Source organism: Eurypyga helias, unplaced genomic scaffold (genome assembly GCF_000690775.1).
Source record: "Eurypyga helias isolate BGI_N326 unplaced genomic scaffold, ASM69077v1 scaffold8870, whole genome shotgun sequence".
In the NCBI taxonomy this organism is placed as follows: Eukaryota; Metazoa; Chordata; class Aves; order Eurypygiformes; family Eurypygidae; genus Eurypyga; species Eurypyga helias.
Window position 1 is genome coordinate 51,449 of NW_010226264.1, and position 18,220 is coordinate 69,668.

At 38.8% G+C, this 18,220-nt stretch overlaps 1 protein-coding gene across 1 annotated transcript in view; it reads left to right on the plus strand.

The window, feature by feature from the left end:
- The window catches only part of CDC42BPA (CDC42 binding protein kinase alpha (DMPK-like)), a 123,504-nt gene that overhangs the window by 28,221 nt on the left and 77,063 nt on the right, over nucleotides 1-18,220 (plus strand). Inside the window, exons 5-6 of the mRNA XM_010152296.1 lie at nucleotides 16,821-16,914; nucleotides 17,672-17,872. Coding sequence (XP_010150598.1) covers nucleotides 16,821-16,914; nucleotides 17,672-17,872 — 295 coding nt within the window. The remainder of the gene's footprint in view (nucleotides 1-16,820; nucleotides 16,915-17,671; nucleotides 17,873-18,220) is intronic.

The following is an 18,220-nucleotide window of genomic DNA, read 5'->3' on the forward strand; positions in this document are numbered from 1 at the left end:
AGTGTATCTCCAAGCAGATAGCCGAATGAATTGCCCAGTCTAGTCTTGCAGGCCAGCTGATTCAGCTGGTGCCAGAATGGAGAATTTCATGTCAGTACAATATTTGAGTTGAATTTAACCGCAGCAGATGCATTTTTCAGGAGAGTGGCAGAGGCTTTTTTGTAAACTCCTAGTCTAAGTGATTTGTGAACCAGGATTTTATATCATTGATTATGTATTTATGACATTCAAATCTCAATGCTGGGTTTTTGTTTTATTGTTCTGTGAAAGAAATGTAAGTCAGCCAGTATTTTCCCACTATATATAGATTGTATACTCCTCAGCTCCAGGTCCATGACAAGAAAGAGGATAATTCGCGTAGACGTTTTAGGGAATGTTTTTGTTTCTTAAAGGAATTAAGAATCAAGTTGGCTGTCTGTCGTCTGGGCAGGGTGCTGGGCCATCTTGTCTGGACCGTGCTTTTGCCGAGAAAAGTTCAACCAGATGATCCTTGAGGTCCCTTCCAACTTGATGTCCCATGATTCTATGATCTATGTAGAACCTGTCGTTTCAAGCTGAGTAACATAAACTCATAACATAAACTCATAACATAAACTAAACATGCAGTATTTAAACACTACCCATTGCTTTCTGATGCTTCAAAAAGAAAAAAGACATTTTTCTTCGAGGATGTGAAAAACAATATTGTTAGGCATGTAGGTGACTTTGCTTACTTATGAGAGAGTTTTTTCTCAGAATATGTTGGTTGGTAATGTCAAGAACTGTGGAAAAACATTTCTGTGTTTTAAAATAAACACCCTGCTGGAAGCCATTTACCTGGTGGTGACATCAGTAGAGTCTTCTGGTTGGAGCTGAGGCACAGGCGCCACTTAGGAATGATCTTTGATTCCACACTTTTGAGTAGAATTGAATAAAAGTTTTACTTTGTTTTTCACTTGGTCTTTTCCAGAAGCATGTCAGATATAACATGTGTCCAAGGAAAGTTTTTTATTAAGTCGGCTTATGTATCACATTAATAAATCATTTATAGATGTAACTGGTCTACTTGGTAGTTTAAGTTCCAAACTGCTGTTCCCTGCTCTAAAAAATTTGCTTTCCAGTTTGGTTTCCAGGGAGAGGAAAGGAGTGCTTGATTCTCAGCCAGACAATAATGATTAATACAGACATTGATCAAGTCACGTAAGTTCAGATATCGCTCAGCTCTATGAAAACAAGCATCAAAACTAGCTAAAACTGCTCCTTGCGGAGTTCCGAAATGCACCTTCTGTAACAATACATATAGCCAAGGACTTGCTGTCAGTCTCCTTGTTAGCCATTAGGTGCACAGTAGGCAGCTAATTCTACTTAAACAGGCAAGCAACAATGAGATTAACTGCAGGTTAAGTGACTGAAAATAGCAGCTTTGATCCTCCAAGTGACCACCTATTTAAATGGAGGAGGATACTAGACTGTAAACAAGGATGGGAGCAAGGGAAACCAGAAGGGAAGACATGAGTGACTTTGGAAGGCTGGTGGTATGGAGGGATTTTTTTGCACTTTTGAATATTCCTGAATAACTGTTTGCTCAAAGATAGTATTTTCTGAATTTCTTTCAAAAACGTGAATTCAACCCCAGCTTTCACTGCAGTTCTTAATTTGAGGCTGTCTTTAATACAACACTGGTAATTTAGGCATATCAAATCAATCATGTCTTAATCTCTAATCAAAAGCATGGCACTTCTAAGAAGCGCAAAGATTCCTGCTATGTGTTTTCTCATTGTAACTACTCAATGCGAGTTCTGTTGCGTTCTGTCATAGGATCTAAAAGTGACAGAGCTTGAATCACTTCCCATAGTTTTCACTGAGGTCTGGGGTGCTTCACAGACCAGACTCTCACCTGAGATACGGCCTGGCTCTTACCCACCTTGCCCTTCAGCTGTCTGCACAGGACGCTGCTTTGCAGCATTTCAGACACTCAGAAATTCTCTGCCTGCCAACCCCCTTCATTCTGCAGTTAATGACTTTTGTATGAACATGGACTGGGAACAAGCAGAATAGAAAAAAAAAAAACCATTAATAGGATTGGTTGTTCCTGAAATAATCAACGTTCAGGCTAGGAATTTGAAACACATCCTCACATGGGTCATACCCTTTTGTTCACGGTTTTCTGTCCTTTCCATTCTGCTTCCCATCCGTGTGTGGGCTGTACAACAAAGAAGGGTCAAGGAGCTGGTATTTCTCAGGAGGAAAAAAACCCCTAAACTGTATCCCATCTTGCTTGGTATCCCATGGTCAGATGAAGGATCATGGCCTCCGTCTGTTATGAGTCTCACCCAAATCCTCTACAGCCTGAAAAGTAGAGGGACTAGAACCCCGGAGTGCAAGGCGTTAAATGAAAATCCAAACCCTCATTATATAAGCCAGAAATTTGTTACTTTGAGTGGACTTCTAGTGTAAAAAAGGAAAGCATTCTACTGTCTCAAAATATCAAAGTAAGAGGGAAAAAAAAAAAAACTAGAAAAAGCTTTCAGGAGGTAGTAAAGCTGTTTCAGACAGGCACAGGACACTTCTGGGGAGTCTTCTAACCTTCCTCACAATCCCCCTGGATGTACTTAGCATCACATGTACGTTTTCCGCATCAAATTAGTCGAGCACAACTGGGAAGCTAATGCCAAATAGTAATGTAAAACATCCCTTGTTTTCCCTGTCAGGGAAGGAGTTCTGACTCAGAACATACATTGCCAGCTTCGCTTGCCTTCCAGCTGGGGAAGGCCGGCTGTGCGGGTGAGGCTGCCGTGCCAGGCAGCGCAGGGCGTTAGGTCTTTCGGCAGGGTGAGCGCTACCTGCCCAGTCAGGACTCCGACGCTGAGCAAGTCGGCACCCTGTTTGCTTTTCACTCGTGAAAAAAGTTATTTTGGAGTCCTGTTTTTCAGCGTGAAGCCTTGCAGGTGTACACTCCTGCAAGGCACTCATTCTTTCCCTCTCTGCCTCCAGCAAGGCTTTGATTCAGCCTGTAGCAACACTGGCCAGGTTGAACTGGCAGCTATTCACGTGCCTCACATGGAACAAATAACGGCATGAAATAATCTAAATTTCCAGCAAAATACAATTTTTCTTCCTTGCACACGTATATAGATGTGCTTTCACACGTGCCCTTACTCTCTTTTTCTCTGTACCTAAAAATCAGATGCTTTGCATTTCTTGTACTTAATGGGAGGGTCTTCTGCTGTATTTTGACAACTTGTCAATGGAATTCCTTCAACACAGTTATTCATCAGTGCGTTTTATTTTTGCAAACAACCAACAGGTAATAAATACAATGCCATATTTGCAATACAGTAAAGAACATGATCAAGCTGAGGGGATTCAAGGGAGATTATCCTAAATTTAGCTTCATTATTTCAGGAGTAGTAAGTTCTTTGCTCTCTGCTGTTCTACTTTTTACTTACTCATTAGGAAGAATCTTCTTTTCCATGAGTATTTAACCTATATACCGTTAATTTAGGACACAGTTAAGTAGAAGACATTTGGAAAAGCCATGCTTTTGTCTGTTGTTCTTCAGTAGCCTCCTCCCTCCCCTTTTTTTGGAGGGGGGTAGATATTCTTAACACTGCCTTCCATTAAAAAAAGAGGACTCACAAGTACCTGTGGAACTGTTGAGTAAACCTTTATTGGATGAAGGAGGAAGAAAGCAAAGGATCTGTGCAGCACGTTAAAATAGCTGTATAGTAGTGGTGTTTTCTGAAGCAGCCTTCTTCCTGCTGGGCACATTTTCAAAAAATTTGTGAAACCTAAAGCCGTACTAACCTGGGGGAAGAACAGTAAAATATATAGGATATAGCAGTGCTGCTTCATATGTTGCAAGAGCTACGGCAAGTATTTGATGTATATATTTGTTCACTAGGGATGGCATTGGGTTTTTTCCTCCTTGTAAACCAATTTTTTTTTTCTTTAGCCTCCAGAGTTTACTTTGCAGCTTTGCATCTTACCTCTGTTCTGTGTCCCACATAACTCAGGAACAAGAAACAATTTATTTAAGTTTTTGTAATGTACTCTCTATTCCTTTGTATTTTATGTGTCTTTAAAGTGTGTTCTACATTCTTCTGTGTGGGGTTGTTTGTTGGTTTTGTTTTGGTTTGGGTTTTTCCCCCTCAATATCTTTTTATAGCTTCATGGTGATTTTTGTTTCTGATCAAATACAACTTGGATGGGAGAGGGATAAGCTCAACCTCATATTAAGACTCTATATCCTTCCTCTGGCAAAATGAAAAGCATCTAGTGATCCCAGAACTCATTTCTGTACAGACCTCCCTTTGCCTAACCTCCCCATAATTCTTGCTGCATTTATCTCTCTATTTATTCCCAGAGGAGGATAGAAAAAGACTAGAGAGGAGTTGCTGTGGGATGCAGTATGGGCCCAGCAGGTTAATTTGTTTTGTCAGCAGTCCCAGAAATTTTCTAGTGATTTGCAATTAACAGCTTGCTTCAGCTCAGGGCACTTATAAATATCTCAGATAATTAAAATACATATACGTGTGTCTTATACAGATACACATGCAAACACATATGTAAGAATATATATTAAAACCCATTAGATTGTTCAAATGGCTTCTGGGGGACATTTTTCTGTCAATTGCTTTCTTAGTGTCATCAGTGCATTTTCAAAAAATTAATATGGAGGATGCTTTTTTGACTGTCATTGTTCAAAGCAATTACGTCCCCAGTTTATGTTGTCTCATGTACTCTCGGAATTTGTTTCTGAGACACTACGTATGGTGGCCTTGAAATGCAGAGAGCAGAGACTGCGTATCTGAAATGAGTATCGAAAGGAAAGAAAACATTTATCTGCCTAGAAATGTGTGTTAAGGTTTTCTAGCATAGGTAGTAATTTCCAGTACAACAGCTGGGCATATTCGGGATTCCTCGTTAGCCTCTTCTTTCAGGATTTCTTTGACAGATGGCACTCACAGATGGACGTAACATTCTTAAGGAGCTTACTCTTTCTACTCTGTTACCCGCCAGTAACTCATGATACTATTAGAAATCTAAAAGCTTTGACATGAATTAGCCTTACTTAGCAGACTTTAATTTTCTAATCTTTAGAATATGCTACAGGGTAGTGGTTGTGGAGTTCTTAATCTGTTTACTAAAGGTTCTTAGAAGCCAAAATGGAATTCCAATAAAGTTAAAATGGCAAAACATGGCAAATATACAGTCTTTTTTTTTTTAATTGTAGTGATAATATTTTTATTCCTCTCTCTTGGAGCAAAAGTGTACAATGATATCAGAGAGTACCATTCAGCAACCCAGAAACAGCTCTGTCAACTTCAGTTCAGAGTTCCAGCAAGCTGCTTGGTATTCCATTATAATTACATTGAAATCATGAGTGAATAAACCTAATATCTGAAGTTGGCTGGCCAATGAAACTTTTTTCTACCACCATCAGCTTAAATCAGTTTGCTTTTTAGTAAATATTTTAAAGCATCATCTAATAGACTGCCACAAAAAGAAGCAAACTGTGTTCAAGACATGGGAATACACTTCTGTGACAGTTATTTGTCTGCCACGTACTTAGTGGTGTTTCTCAATATTCATGCAGTTTTGGGCTTGAACTTGAAGGCCATTATTCTCTGAAGTGTTGACTCAAATGGCCATTTTCTCTGATGGATGTTGTTGGTGTGGAGTTTCTGTTGAGGAATGTGAAACTATAAGCAGAATGATCAGATCCAAAAAAAGCATTGTGACAGCTGGGCAGGTTAGAGAGGTGAAAATAAGTGAGTACCCTCAGCCAGGTCCTCCACTGCATGTATTTCTGGCTTATTAGAAAACTACAGGAATACCAGATGGAGCTAGAGACATGAAATCTGTTTTGGTTTGTTTCCTAAATGCTGTGCAAATGAAAGGTTCCCAACTCTTCCTTCACAAATAGTACATAGCCCACAATGCCTACTTTGAACCCTCCTTCCTGCAAGTAGTTGGGTTCTGAAGAACCATCAATAAGCGAACAGTCCTGCTGTAAATCCTTTTCTTTTGCATATGTTGATGTACTCTGTTCCAGTGCCTATATATGTTTATACATAATAGAAAAGCATGCATATACTTACTGCAAATTTGCAAACAATTTATCTATGGAAAACATAGTGAGAAAAGCAGTCCGTGCACTGGATTATGAGGTTCAGAGTAGTAGTCCAGGCCAGAATAGTGCCCACTTTGCATCTGCAGCATATTTCATGTATATTTTACCACCTAAAAGTCCTTCTATAAACCTTGCCTTCCTGCTATTTGGTTAAAAATATATATACACACACACATGTATATACGTAAAAATGTATATATGCACACACACGTATATATAGTTTGTTTTTCTTTGCTTTTTAAGTTCAAAATTGCTGTACATTGGGTTTCAGTATGGTTAACTAGGGGTCAGGATGAGGACAGAGTCCTCAGTTAATAAAAGCAAGAGCCATTAAGGGAAGCTGTGACCGTCGCTGGGGCTCCTGGGCAAGAGGCAAACCGTACAACGAAGTTCTGTTTCAATAGAATAAACCAGCTGGCTGATCCTTTAACGTTATCCGGCAGCAAGTGTAAACTCTCATGAAACCGGTATGTGAAAGAAAGACTCCGCTTCGGGGCAACGGAGCTGTGGCAGTGGTGGCTACCGTGCTTGTGAGACACAAAGAGGGGACTTGTGCGCTGCGCCGTGCCGACGCCGTGGACTTGTGTGCTGAAGCTGTTCTTACGGGGAGATGGGTCTCCTCGGGTAGCCAGGACTTCGTACGCAGAGGGAACCCATGTGGGGGAGCAGCGGTGTGGACAGCTGCTCATGTAGTGTCATCTAATGGCTCGAGGCCAACCGTGCCAGCATTTATTACCTTAATGGTGTTGGCAAAGTCAAAGACTGACCTCGATTGCTGAGCATTTTGGGATAAATAGGGGCTGTTTGTCAGAATTTAGGGCAGGAAAAGGAAGTTTTTAATTGTAACAGATTTTGTAAGCCTGACTATTACTAAATGTCAAGATCAAGAAAACTTTGTGATTTTACCTGTCATATCCTTGTAGAGTTGAGAGACTTTGCTAATTTTTGTTTCATGAACTACAGTTTCCAGAGCAAAAATAGACATGTTATTAATACTAAGACTAAAGACAGACGTGTTCTGTCTTGAGCCACAAGATCTCAGAAGTATATATGCTGCTACAACTGAGTATGTATTATCTTGGTGCTACTGCATTTCAGAATTAGATTTGGCAATGCTTGATATAACTGCAATGTTGTTATTGAAATAAAATTGAAAAGGCAGTTTCTGTCATTATTTTAGAGTCATGGGATGGTTGAGGTTGGATGGGACCGCTTGAGATGAGGGAGTCCAACCCTCCTGCTGAGAGCAGGGTCAGTGAGCAGGTTGCCAAGTGCCATGTCCAGTTGGATTTTGGGTACTCCTGTCAAATTAACCATACTTCTGGATTGTCTTGATCAGTGAATGGTGTAGTACCTCCCTATCTGGAGAGTGTTGTTCTGTAGTTATGTTACAACTTGCCTTGTTTCATGTAAGAATATTTATTTAATTTCATTTCCTGAGCATTGTCACTTTTGAGTTTTACAAAAGTTAGTAACAGTTTTTACTAATTTCATATGCTGATGTTTGGTCTTGTCAAACCAAATACTTGTTTTTCAAATTAGTTTTTCTAAGAAATTAAAAAAACCATTCCTGTTATGTGTCTCCCATCTTTTTTTTGCAAATCTGTCAAAACTTATCCTTGCACCTCAAATGTTTTATATTCTGAGTGACCATCCAAAATGGCTATTTGAAACGATTAAAATTAGCTGAAAAGAAATACAGTACAAGGCGCTCATGGTTTTGTGCACAAGTTTTTACTAAACTATACTATTAAAGATCAATGCATTATTAAACATTCAAACGTTCAATTCTTTATGTGCACAATTTTAGATTTTAGTCCCTACAAGTTTTTTTGTCCAATATGGAAAACTCGGGTACGAGACAACCCAGAGTAAAGTTAGAAGCTTCTGTATTCTTGCTCTACAGATGCCAGTTAATTTTTTGTCTTGGGTGTTTTGTTTATCCTTTATTTGTTTGTATTTTTTTTAACAGTTCCAATGTTTGGTAGTCAGACTATTTCAATGAACTTCATTTTTATCAGTTTGAAGTTTTACCAGTTTCAGGATGCATTGGATATCAGACTTTCCGTTACGTTTGTGATTGTTTGCCATAAGGAATTGTCTTTCTGATAACGTCTACAACTCTTTTATTTCATAGGTGTTAAAAAAGTCATCTGTAAATCAACATTGTAAGGTACTAGATTTAAAATGGTTATAAATGGCACAGTGTGTTCCTGGTTTTAGTCTGTAAAACTCACAAGACAATAGAAATAGTCCTTAGACATCACAAGTGACTTTGCCCTGACAACCCTTCAAAATACTGCATGAGGAGCCTAGCCTGGATGTGAGGGTTTTCTCCATAGATATCCAGTTGTGTCAGTTGATTAGCATTTTAGATGAAAGACAAATAGCTACAGGGAGTAGGTAGCTGCCAAGTACTTATCAAAAAGATTTTTTCAAATCACCCCTTAAGCTTATTTTTTTTTAAAAGAAGGAGAAAAAAAAAAGGATATAAGCAGCTTTTTAAAATAATCATGCTTGGTTTAGAACTGTTATCGTATTTGAGAGATCCATTATTTGAAAGCAAATATATATGCACAAAGGTCACAGGGACACATTTTTCTAAAGTAAATTAATTCTAGAGCATTATAATATGTGGTGGAGCATATATTTATAAGGCAGTATCTGCACTCAGTTCAAGTGTTCAGGAATGAATATCAGTGCCTGAACAAACTCAAGATGTATATGTGTTGGCTGATGTACTCATTCCCTGTTGTTTGTTATTATTTCCTTTATTAGCATTTGAAATTCATAAAGGGACATTGGATACCGTAAGGTGAATACTGTGTAGTGTCCAGAATACTTGTCTGAGTGACAGAAGGTAGAGCAGTGTGGAACTGTGGAGAAAAGGACTGGGAGAGGTCAGCTAATACTTTTCTTCTGCTGCAAGATCAAACTATAGCTAAACCACTCTTGACAGATGTTTGCCTAACCAGTTCTTAAAAAAAAAAAAAAAAGTGATGGTGAAATTTCCCTAAGCAATTGTTCCAGTGTCCTACTGTCGTTATTATGAAAGTTTTCTAACGTCTCATCTAAGAGTCTTTGATTGGGATTTAAATTCGTTCCTTCTTGTGTTGCCCACGGATAACAATTCACCTTAGTCATTTTGCATTGTACGCTTCAAGTTTGTGGTGCAAGTTCTTTGTAGTAAAAGAGGAATGCGATGACCTTATTTTTAGTGGACACAGAAGTTATTTCTCTCAGTCTGGATAACAGATTAAAAATAAGTTTGGATGCAATACCTCATTCTCTGTGTGATGTAGCACATGTACTGCATCTAGTACATGAAACCTTGATTTCTGTGTTGTCTTTCAGTTAGGTTTGTAATGCTACTAAGAATAAAACGTGGTTAGGATGTGCAACAGTATAAATGTGAAATTGCACACACTGATCAATAAATAATGACTTTATCACAGGTCTAGAACCTTTATGGTCTTGGTTTGATTGGTGTTTCCTAGTGATTGATGGGAGTCTGGCCACTGACTTTAATGAGATTTAGGTGAATCTCCTGCTGCTGAAAGTAGTGAGATTTTTTTAGTAGAGGTGAATTACTGGGTGTTCCTGGAACAACACTCATATAATGATTTTTTTTATCAAGAGTTAACAAGAAAACGTGGGAGTTTTACAGCATGAAGATACTGTTTAAGGAAAAAAAAAAGTTAAACCTCCTCATTGTAATTTTAGAATAGGGTGGTTTATAGCTTTGCTTTTTTTTTTTTATGTAATTGCTTTGCTTATTAAGACTTAAATTCTAAAGTGTTTAGTCTTTCCTGTTGACTTCAAGGCTGTATGCAAGGCTACTACGTCTTTTTTAGTGGCAAGCTGCATTTTGTCAGCTTGATGTGAAGCAGGTTTTGTTTAATATACAAACATGATGCAACTGTTTGGGTGCTATGTAAATAATAAGGTTGTGATCAAAGTTATTTAAATGATTTTGGATTCAATTGAAATATGTGCTTTTTGGATTCCGCCCAAAAGTGGAGGAGTGTCTGTTAAGGAGAAGGCACAGTAGAGTCTTGATAAGAGGCACGGTTAATGAGGTACAACATACTCCAGTTTTCTCATGCTGCTATCTTGTGCAGCCTATCTTCCTGGGATTGCTACAGAATGACTGCCGACCGTCCAAATCTAATTTGGCTCAGCGCGCATCGGTCTTTCTGCCAGATGGAGCGCATTCCTAGTTTTGCACCCTAGAATTCAGATAAACTGTGGTTGGCAGAATATGGCAACTTTGATATAACCCAGTACACGGTAATGGAAAATAGAAACGAGCTCCTGCACATCAACGCCCATAGCTTTGACTGTGAAAAAAAGGAAAGTATCAACTGAGTAGCATTCCTGGTGGAAGTTCACCAGCTGTTGCACCCTGCGCGTCTACAGCGGGCTGTCAGTGTGCATTTGCTGAATACCTGCATAAAAACTTCACAGGCACCAAATTTTCTTCTTTCCTTGGAGTGCTGCCAAAACCAGATGTCTTCATTTTTTATCATGGATGTAGCATTTCTGTGTGAGGAGGAGTGTGGAAGAGAAGTCTGCCTGGAACAACAGAAGGGAGTGAAGTAAACAATTTGCCAAACTTCTGTCCCGATTAAGAATAATCCTGTGTTCTGAAGGAATTTTGGATGAAAAGTCCAGGTATTCTGGCAGTAAGATCTTGGTTGTGTTTTTTTAGAGTAGGTAACTTGGCAAAGGATAACATTTCTTGTTGTAAGAGTGGATAATTATAACCATTGATGTCTGCTTTTAACCTTTTGATTTATACTTCTGAGGAATGTTCTTGCATGTATAATGAGGAAATAATGTGCTGTGAAATCTGTAATAAGTAATACCAGTAATCAGTAATAAGTTGTCTGGGTCAGTTTCTCGGTGCCAGCAGTTACACCTGAAAGTAATTTATTTTTCTCATCTGCTGGTACCTTAATTTGCATTGGTGGCATTAAAATAAACACTTCTCATGTGAAGGTTTCACAGTAAAGTAATGTATTGTAAGCTATTAGCTCACTTTGTTCTTTACTATTCAAGGACAGCATGTCTTGGGGCCCAGGACCTGTTTAGGAAAATAAATTAATATCCATGCTTTTGTAATGTGAACATTAGAAACAAATATTTTCCAAACTACCCCTTCCTTACCCAGTGGGCTACAGTAAACTGGTAGCTCAGCTATCAAATTGCTCCTTTGATTTCAGACAGGTCCATTTCTTTCTTCTTGCACTTGTTGAATTTAGAACCACCTAAACCCCTTTATTGTCATTTCAGTTCTGCTGCTTTAAGAGCTCATCTGTGTAGTGAGGGACAGTCCATTAGCATCTGAAATGTTTATTCCAATCAGGACAAAGTGAGAGGTGCTGCTTTCGACATCTGGCCACCTTTTGTTGATGTTAGTCACAGAGATGGACTTACCTTTTCCTTCATTTCTGCCTGATCATTTTTTGTTTTGGAAAAAAAAGGTACTTCACAACTGAATAACCAAAGTGAGCACATTCTGCGTCACAACTGTACAGTTACCAAGAAGAGGGATCCCCACTGATCACATGCTCTTTAATGCCAGTGGGGTCTTTATCACGTAAACTTAAAGATGTGGCTTGTGAGTTGGTTCACTGGCATAATCTTTGATAGTGTCTGACACGACTGCTGCTTAATCTTTCTGTTACAGTTCTTGCATTAAATGTCACTCTATTTCTGATGTCTTTCTGTTTGTCTGGTCCCCTGCCTCCATGAGGCTACCCATGAAATAGGATTACTTTAAGGTTCTTCTGGAATCTGCTGATTCCTGTGCTGTAGACCGGAGGAATTCCATGTGGTGTTGCGAATAACTGAATAGCATTGATCCAGTAATTCAAAGAATGACATAACAGGTATGCTTTGAAACCATAAGATGAGCAGATAATTCCAGTTGGAAGGAACTTAAGAAGGTCGTCTAGTCCAAATTTCAATATGCAAGACCTCATGATTACTCAAGTTTCATTTAGTATCAGAAATGAACCCAAGGAAAAAAGAAAACCCACATTCACATGTATTAAAAATTCTTTTTAGTTTGTTTTACAGCTGGAATGTGCTATGGATTTAGCATGTCTCAGAGGGAATACTTTTTCTTGAGTCTTAGTGAACAAATGAAATTCTACTCTGGCTCATTAACAGAGAAATCAAAATGAGTGGCAGTAATCCAGATATCTGCTGTAGTCCTGTTTCAGAATGCTGTTTATATTAGCACAGTTAGTATGTAAAATGCTTGGGTTTTAATTATGGATTAAGGAAGTAAACTGTTTTAAAGAGAGGTGAATGAAGTCACCCGGGTAAACATGCCAATCTGAAGAACAGCTCCCTAGATTGAACCAAGAAGCAATACAAAAAATAATTTACTAAAGACTTTTCAAATTTTTTTTTTTCATGAGCCTCCACATTCATTTTCTCTGCAAGTGAAGTTTCCAGTATCACACAGACTGGTTATTCCCATAGCATTCTCCAGAGGGACAGAAGCTAATAACAAAAGTCTTCAAAATAAATACCAGTACTTTATCCAAGCTGCTGCACAGTGATGATTTTCACCTGCAGTCAAGGGCAATGCAGCTCTGAAAAATAAAAGTCACTCCTGTGTGCTGTGTTGAAGTCATGATTTAAGTGGACTCATGTGTTTTTAAAGAAGTTTACTTGGTCCGGGTTTACCTCCTTTGAGGCTGGTATAGTGCTTATTCAGAAAAAACCCAGAACAGCAGTGTTCTCAGTTCACATCTTCATCAGGTGGCAATGCTACAAAAATGTTGATATAAGGAAGGTTTGTGTTTCTTTGGGTTTGCTGAGTGCCTGTGTCCCCTTAATTCAGTGTGGAGTACATCTGAATAACTCATATTACCTTGATTTATATGAGGTCTGACTGGCAACCCACCCATTGCTCATCAGGCTTCCCACAGAAGCTGCTGTCAAGAGTAGGGCTGTCTGGGACATGGTGGAACTCGGGGGCTTGGGAGGGGACAGTGGCATTAGAGCAATTCCCCCAAGGCAATACTTGTTCCCACCATAAATCTGGTTCATAAAATGTCTTCCAAATGCTTCTAATTCTTGAAACTGAATTAATTATTTCATCTTTCAAATGAGCAGACCTTTTTATTTTGTTATAGTGAGCTAATTACATGGTTATTAGAGTATTAGTGCTCCACAGCCTTCTTGGCAGATGATATTAGTTACTTGACTGAGCACCAGCGTTATCGTTGAGTGATGTTGAAATGGTTTGCTCACAATCACCTATTAACTCTTATCTACGGAGATTCAGCCCAGTGGTCTGTTCACTAAACCATATAACTTCTGATTATTTGCTCATTACTTTTTGCCAGATTTTAGCTACTTGGTCTGGAATTTTCCTTTCTTCATATCTGCCTGAAGCAGTGTCATCTCTTTCCAGGAACTAGATAAAGAAATATGCATTGGTTTTTCCTATATAGATTTTAAATGAATCAAATAATTCTGAACATCCCTGTGAGAAATTCTTCTGCTCTGGGATATGGAGACACCATTGAAACCCAGGAGACAATTTTCCTTGAGTCATGGATGTATTTTCGTTCTTTTGTCCCCCACCTAGATACTTTCAGTTTATCATTTTCCCCTCAAATTGCCAGCTTTTGAGTTTCAAACCACCATGTGTAGAGTTTAGTCCCTGAATGCTTTTCAGTTTGCTGCTGCTGTAGGTTTGCATTGTTTCAGAGCCATAAGAATGAAGGGGCTTTACCTGCAGTTTTGGGAGATGCTGGTAAATAGACGCTATTGGCAACGTGGAGACTCTTGGTTGCTAATAGTGCTCTTCCTTTTGGTGCCAAAGCTTCTCGTGCAGCAGAACAGAAATAGGACGTGAGGAAAGACAATAGTAAGGATTAGAGGAATAGGAAACCAGTGGGAATGGGAGGGGAATCTGGAGAAGTGACTATGGGGGATACAGTGACTGCTGAGAACTGAGATGGGAGAGAAAAAGATTAGTTAAATGTGTGTACGTGCAGAAGGAGTGGGACTTAGGAGTGAGGAAGCTGAGAGTGGAAGAAGGAAATAAAAGGGGAGGAGATTTGTGTTTGATAGGCCGTGGAGGATGGGACATGTCAAATTTTGAGGTGTGCCTAGGAGGCAGGGAATGATAGGAATAAAGCTACAGCTGAGATGGAATTGTGGGAAGAGGAAACCAATTCATACAGTGAAGAAACCAGTCTGAGCTGGAAGAAGGTGGAATGGGTATGAAGAGGGAAGGCCATGCTCTGTTTAGAACAGGAGAAGAATCAGTTCTGATCACTAAAAGAGAGTCTCCAAATCTCATGCAAAACAAAAACCTGGAACAAAACTCCTGATGGGATCTAACAACTGCAGGCTCAGTAGAGATGCAGGCTTTCTGACACGCTATTTTCCCCCATAATCACCACCTTTGAACAATTCAGTTACCCTGGCAATAATTGCTCCCCTTCCTTGTTCACCTCTGGGGCTCTTAATTTTCTTAACTTTCCCTTTGCTTCTAGCCTGCTCTGCTCGGCAGGTGCCAGCAATGCTGGGCTTTCAAACTGTCTCATTAACGTAGTTGGGTTGAATTTGGAACAGTGGTTCATAACCCATGCCTTCTGTTCCAAGAGCTGAACAGAACGTGTGTGCATTAAGTTGGTCTTGTTTTCCTTAAAAATAAAAATTGTTCTTACAAAGTTTTTACTGAGCCTTACAAACATGCTTGCTCCTCCGAGTGCTTTCAGTAGTGTTTGCAGGTTGATTTCACAGGGTGTTGAAAACAGAGTGAGATTTTTCATGTTTTCTGCTGTTTTTTGAGATTGAATGGGGAGGGTGGGATGATGATTAGCATTATTATTTCTCCTGGGAATATATTAAAAGATAGCACATGGATAAATGGAGCCTCAAGGGTGACTCATGTTCTTGTTTAGCTTGGACTAGGTCCAGCTTTTAAGAGGAACTTGATTTTAGGTGCACGTTTTTGCAGAGTGTATTAAACTGAAGTTTTAATTCCAGAGGTCTCAATAGCATGTGTTTGTTTTTATTTAGAAATGTGGTTAAGGGATGTTTTTAGTGGGTGAATGTAAAATAAATAAAACTATCTCAATCTGGAGGTTGCAATTCTTTGGCATATTAAGTGTCAGCAAAAATCAAGTGGAAGGATGTTATTTAGAGAATGGACTCAATTTTTATTATTTACTTTGTAAACATTTGTCTTTATGCTCAGTTGTGAGATGCAAAAGTACAATTTCTTCAGTAGTGTTTGCTTTTCACTATGTAAATCTTTCTGCATATTTGAGAGGTGGCTAAAATCCATGTTCAGCACTGGTCCACTGCCTGCTTGTCTCTGGGTAACACCCATTCAGGAAGTACAACATGCTGTTACCCTATTAATTGCCACAGAGTGTGCTGGTTTTAGTTGGGATGGAGTTAATTTTCCTCACAGTGTAGCAGTGTGACGCCTTCATGCCATTCCTTCTCTAATGTCATTCTGGTGTGGTTTGAATTTTTTTTTGCCATCATAAATTCTAAGTAAGCATTGTTTAGTTTTTGTTTAAAAAAAGAAAAACAACCACCTTGCTCTCATGTGCAGTGTGAATAGCTTATGAATGTTTTGAAATCTGTCTGCAAAGCAATTGATGACATTCATTTATAAGTTGTTAAGGGAATGAAGCAAATTAGGGCTTCACTTGATTTTTGTTTAGTTTCAGGGTTTTGTTCTTAATTCTTAAAAATTACTGTTCACTGAGAAAGAATCCATAGTATTTTATTCATACAGCCATCATTTACCTTTTCAATGTAATAGGAAAGGATAGAGTAAGAATGTAATAACGTCATATGTTTTAAAAATGCAGCTTAATGGGTATATCTAATAAGTATACTTCAGTGAAAAGCAATTTCAACACTTGAACCTCATTTGCAAGTTGAACAGTGCATGTCTCTCCGTTAACTCCGAGAGCATAGATGCCTAGTCAGCTGCATGCTGGAGTCATGCACTTTACCTGTATTTCAGTATGCTCAGGTATCGGTAAGACATGAGACCAAAAGAAGAGGTCAGGAGTTTGCGAAATAAGAAGTATTTATTGTGTTGCCTGCTTAGAAAGATTTTTTCCATGTGTATGATGACCTGAATGAGCCAGGTGCAGAATTTAGCCAAGCAGAGCTGCAGTAGTGTGTACAATGGCTTGGTTGGTCGTTTCAGCAGAAGTACCACAGAGGTACACAGTGAGCTGAGATGTGAGAGAAGAACGGTAGTGAAAGACACTAAATTTAAAAACTGTGTTGTTTATTTTTTGGGTTTCATTGACTTTGTTCTATAGTAAAGCTTAGAGATTGTTTTCCAGCTCCAGTATAAGCATGCATCTTTCACATGGCAGTACTTTACTAAAATTCTTCAGGTGATTCAGAAGTTTTATGTACAAACGTTCAGAGGAAGTAAGATTCTCCTGTCTCGCTGTGAGAGATGAGAGGAATTTGACCACACAATTCTTACTAAAATTCTTACTAAAAGGGCTTGTTCATGGTTCGATCTACAGCCCCTGTTGTGAAAAGTCCCTGGTGCAAATTTCACCATGAGTGATTGTGTTCTGTCTGCTGATCTGTTGCTGGTTTTGAATGATGTGTTGCAGATGTAACACTGGACTGTATATTACACAATACAATTTTGTATTAATTCTGAAATATGTTTCAATTGCAGGGATATTAAACCAGACAACATCTTGATGGATATGAATGGACATATTCGATTAGCAGATTTTGGTTCTTGTCTGAAACTGATGGAAGATGGAACGGTAAATTAGAAAAAATGATATATTCCTAAACACATTTTCTTCAGTCCTTTGCTAGCCACTGAAACGTGTGCTAATAAAAAGAAGAGGTGCCTTGTGTCAAACAAGATGGGATTGTAATGGGTATTGGTTTGCAACTAACCTGGGTTCAAAATATGCCTGCACACTGCTTGGGTATACTGTATGCTAAAAGCTTTTTAGATGCATATAGTCAACTCCTGAGTAAGTGAAGAGAAGCTTTTGGTACTGAGTAGGTGTGTGTTGATGAACAATGAATCTCCCGGTTTGTAGCTCTGAGCTGTAATCTTTATTGAAAATGTAGGCTTTAGTATAAGCAGGATGAGATACTGAAACATGATGATGTACTAATTGTAGTATATTTAAACTTGCACAGTATATAATAGGTGTGACTAGAATCCCAGTATGTTAATCATGTCCCAGAGTGTTACAAAGTATCGGAGTTAATATATGTGATTACCTAATCTATAATTACTTAACAGCTCTAAGCATAAGAATTGACAGTTTTGTTCATTCTAGTTTATTAAATATTTGTAAGAGTTGAGCAAATGTGTATTATTGGGATGCCTATTAATTTAGTGCCTTGGATGCCTAAGTATTTCCTTATGAATTTAGAAGCCTTTGTTTGTGTTCAGTCGTTATCGTTACAACCAGAACACTAGGCTAACATGCACAGTGCCACAGACAGCAGTGTCTGTAACAATGGAGGTTGATTTTTCTCCTGGAAATGTAACTTCTACAGGTCCAATCTTCAGTGGCAGTCGGAACGCCAGACTACATCTCTCCAGAAATCTTGCAGGCCATGGAAGATGGAAAAGGGAAGTATGGGCCCGAGTGTGACTGGTGGTCCCTCGGCGTTTGCATGTATGAAATGCTTTATGGAGAAACGCCCTTTTATGCTGAGTCCTTGGTGGAGACCTATGGGAAAATAATGAACCACAAAGTTAGTGCACATTCTCTTTCTGTCTCTCTCTAAGTTAACTTTTAGTAAGTAAGAGGGTAATTTGAAGGCTTATTTTACAAAAGAGTTTTTATGTACTAATTATGTTAATGTTCATAAATGTGGAAGAAAAGCTGTGTTTCCATATAGTAAGCTTATGGTTATGGATTGCAGATGGCTTTGCTTTAGGGTAAAGCAGTTCAAAACTGAAAATCTGGATTTGAAAACGTGGCTGTTAGTTCACTCTATGGAGTAAATCTTGGCTATGTTACATCACTCACTTTCTTCTGGTGGATCCCTTGGTTGGCTATGCAGAAGATACTTAAATGTTCTTCCACATGGAGGTAGCTT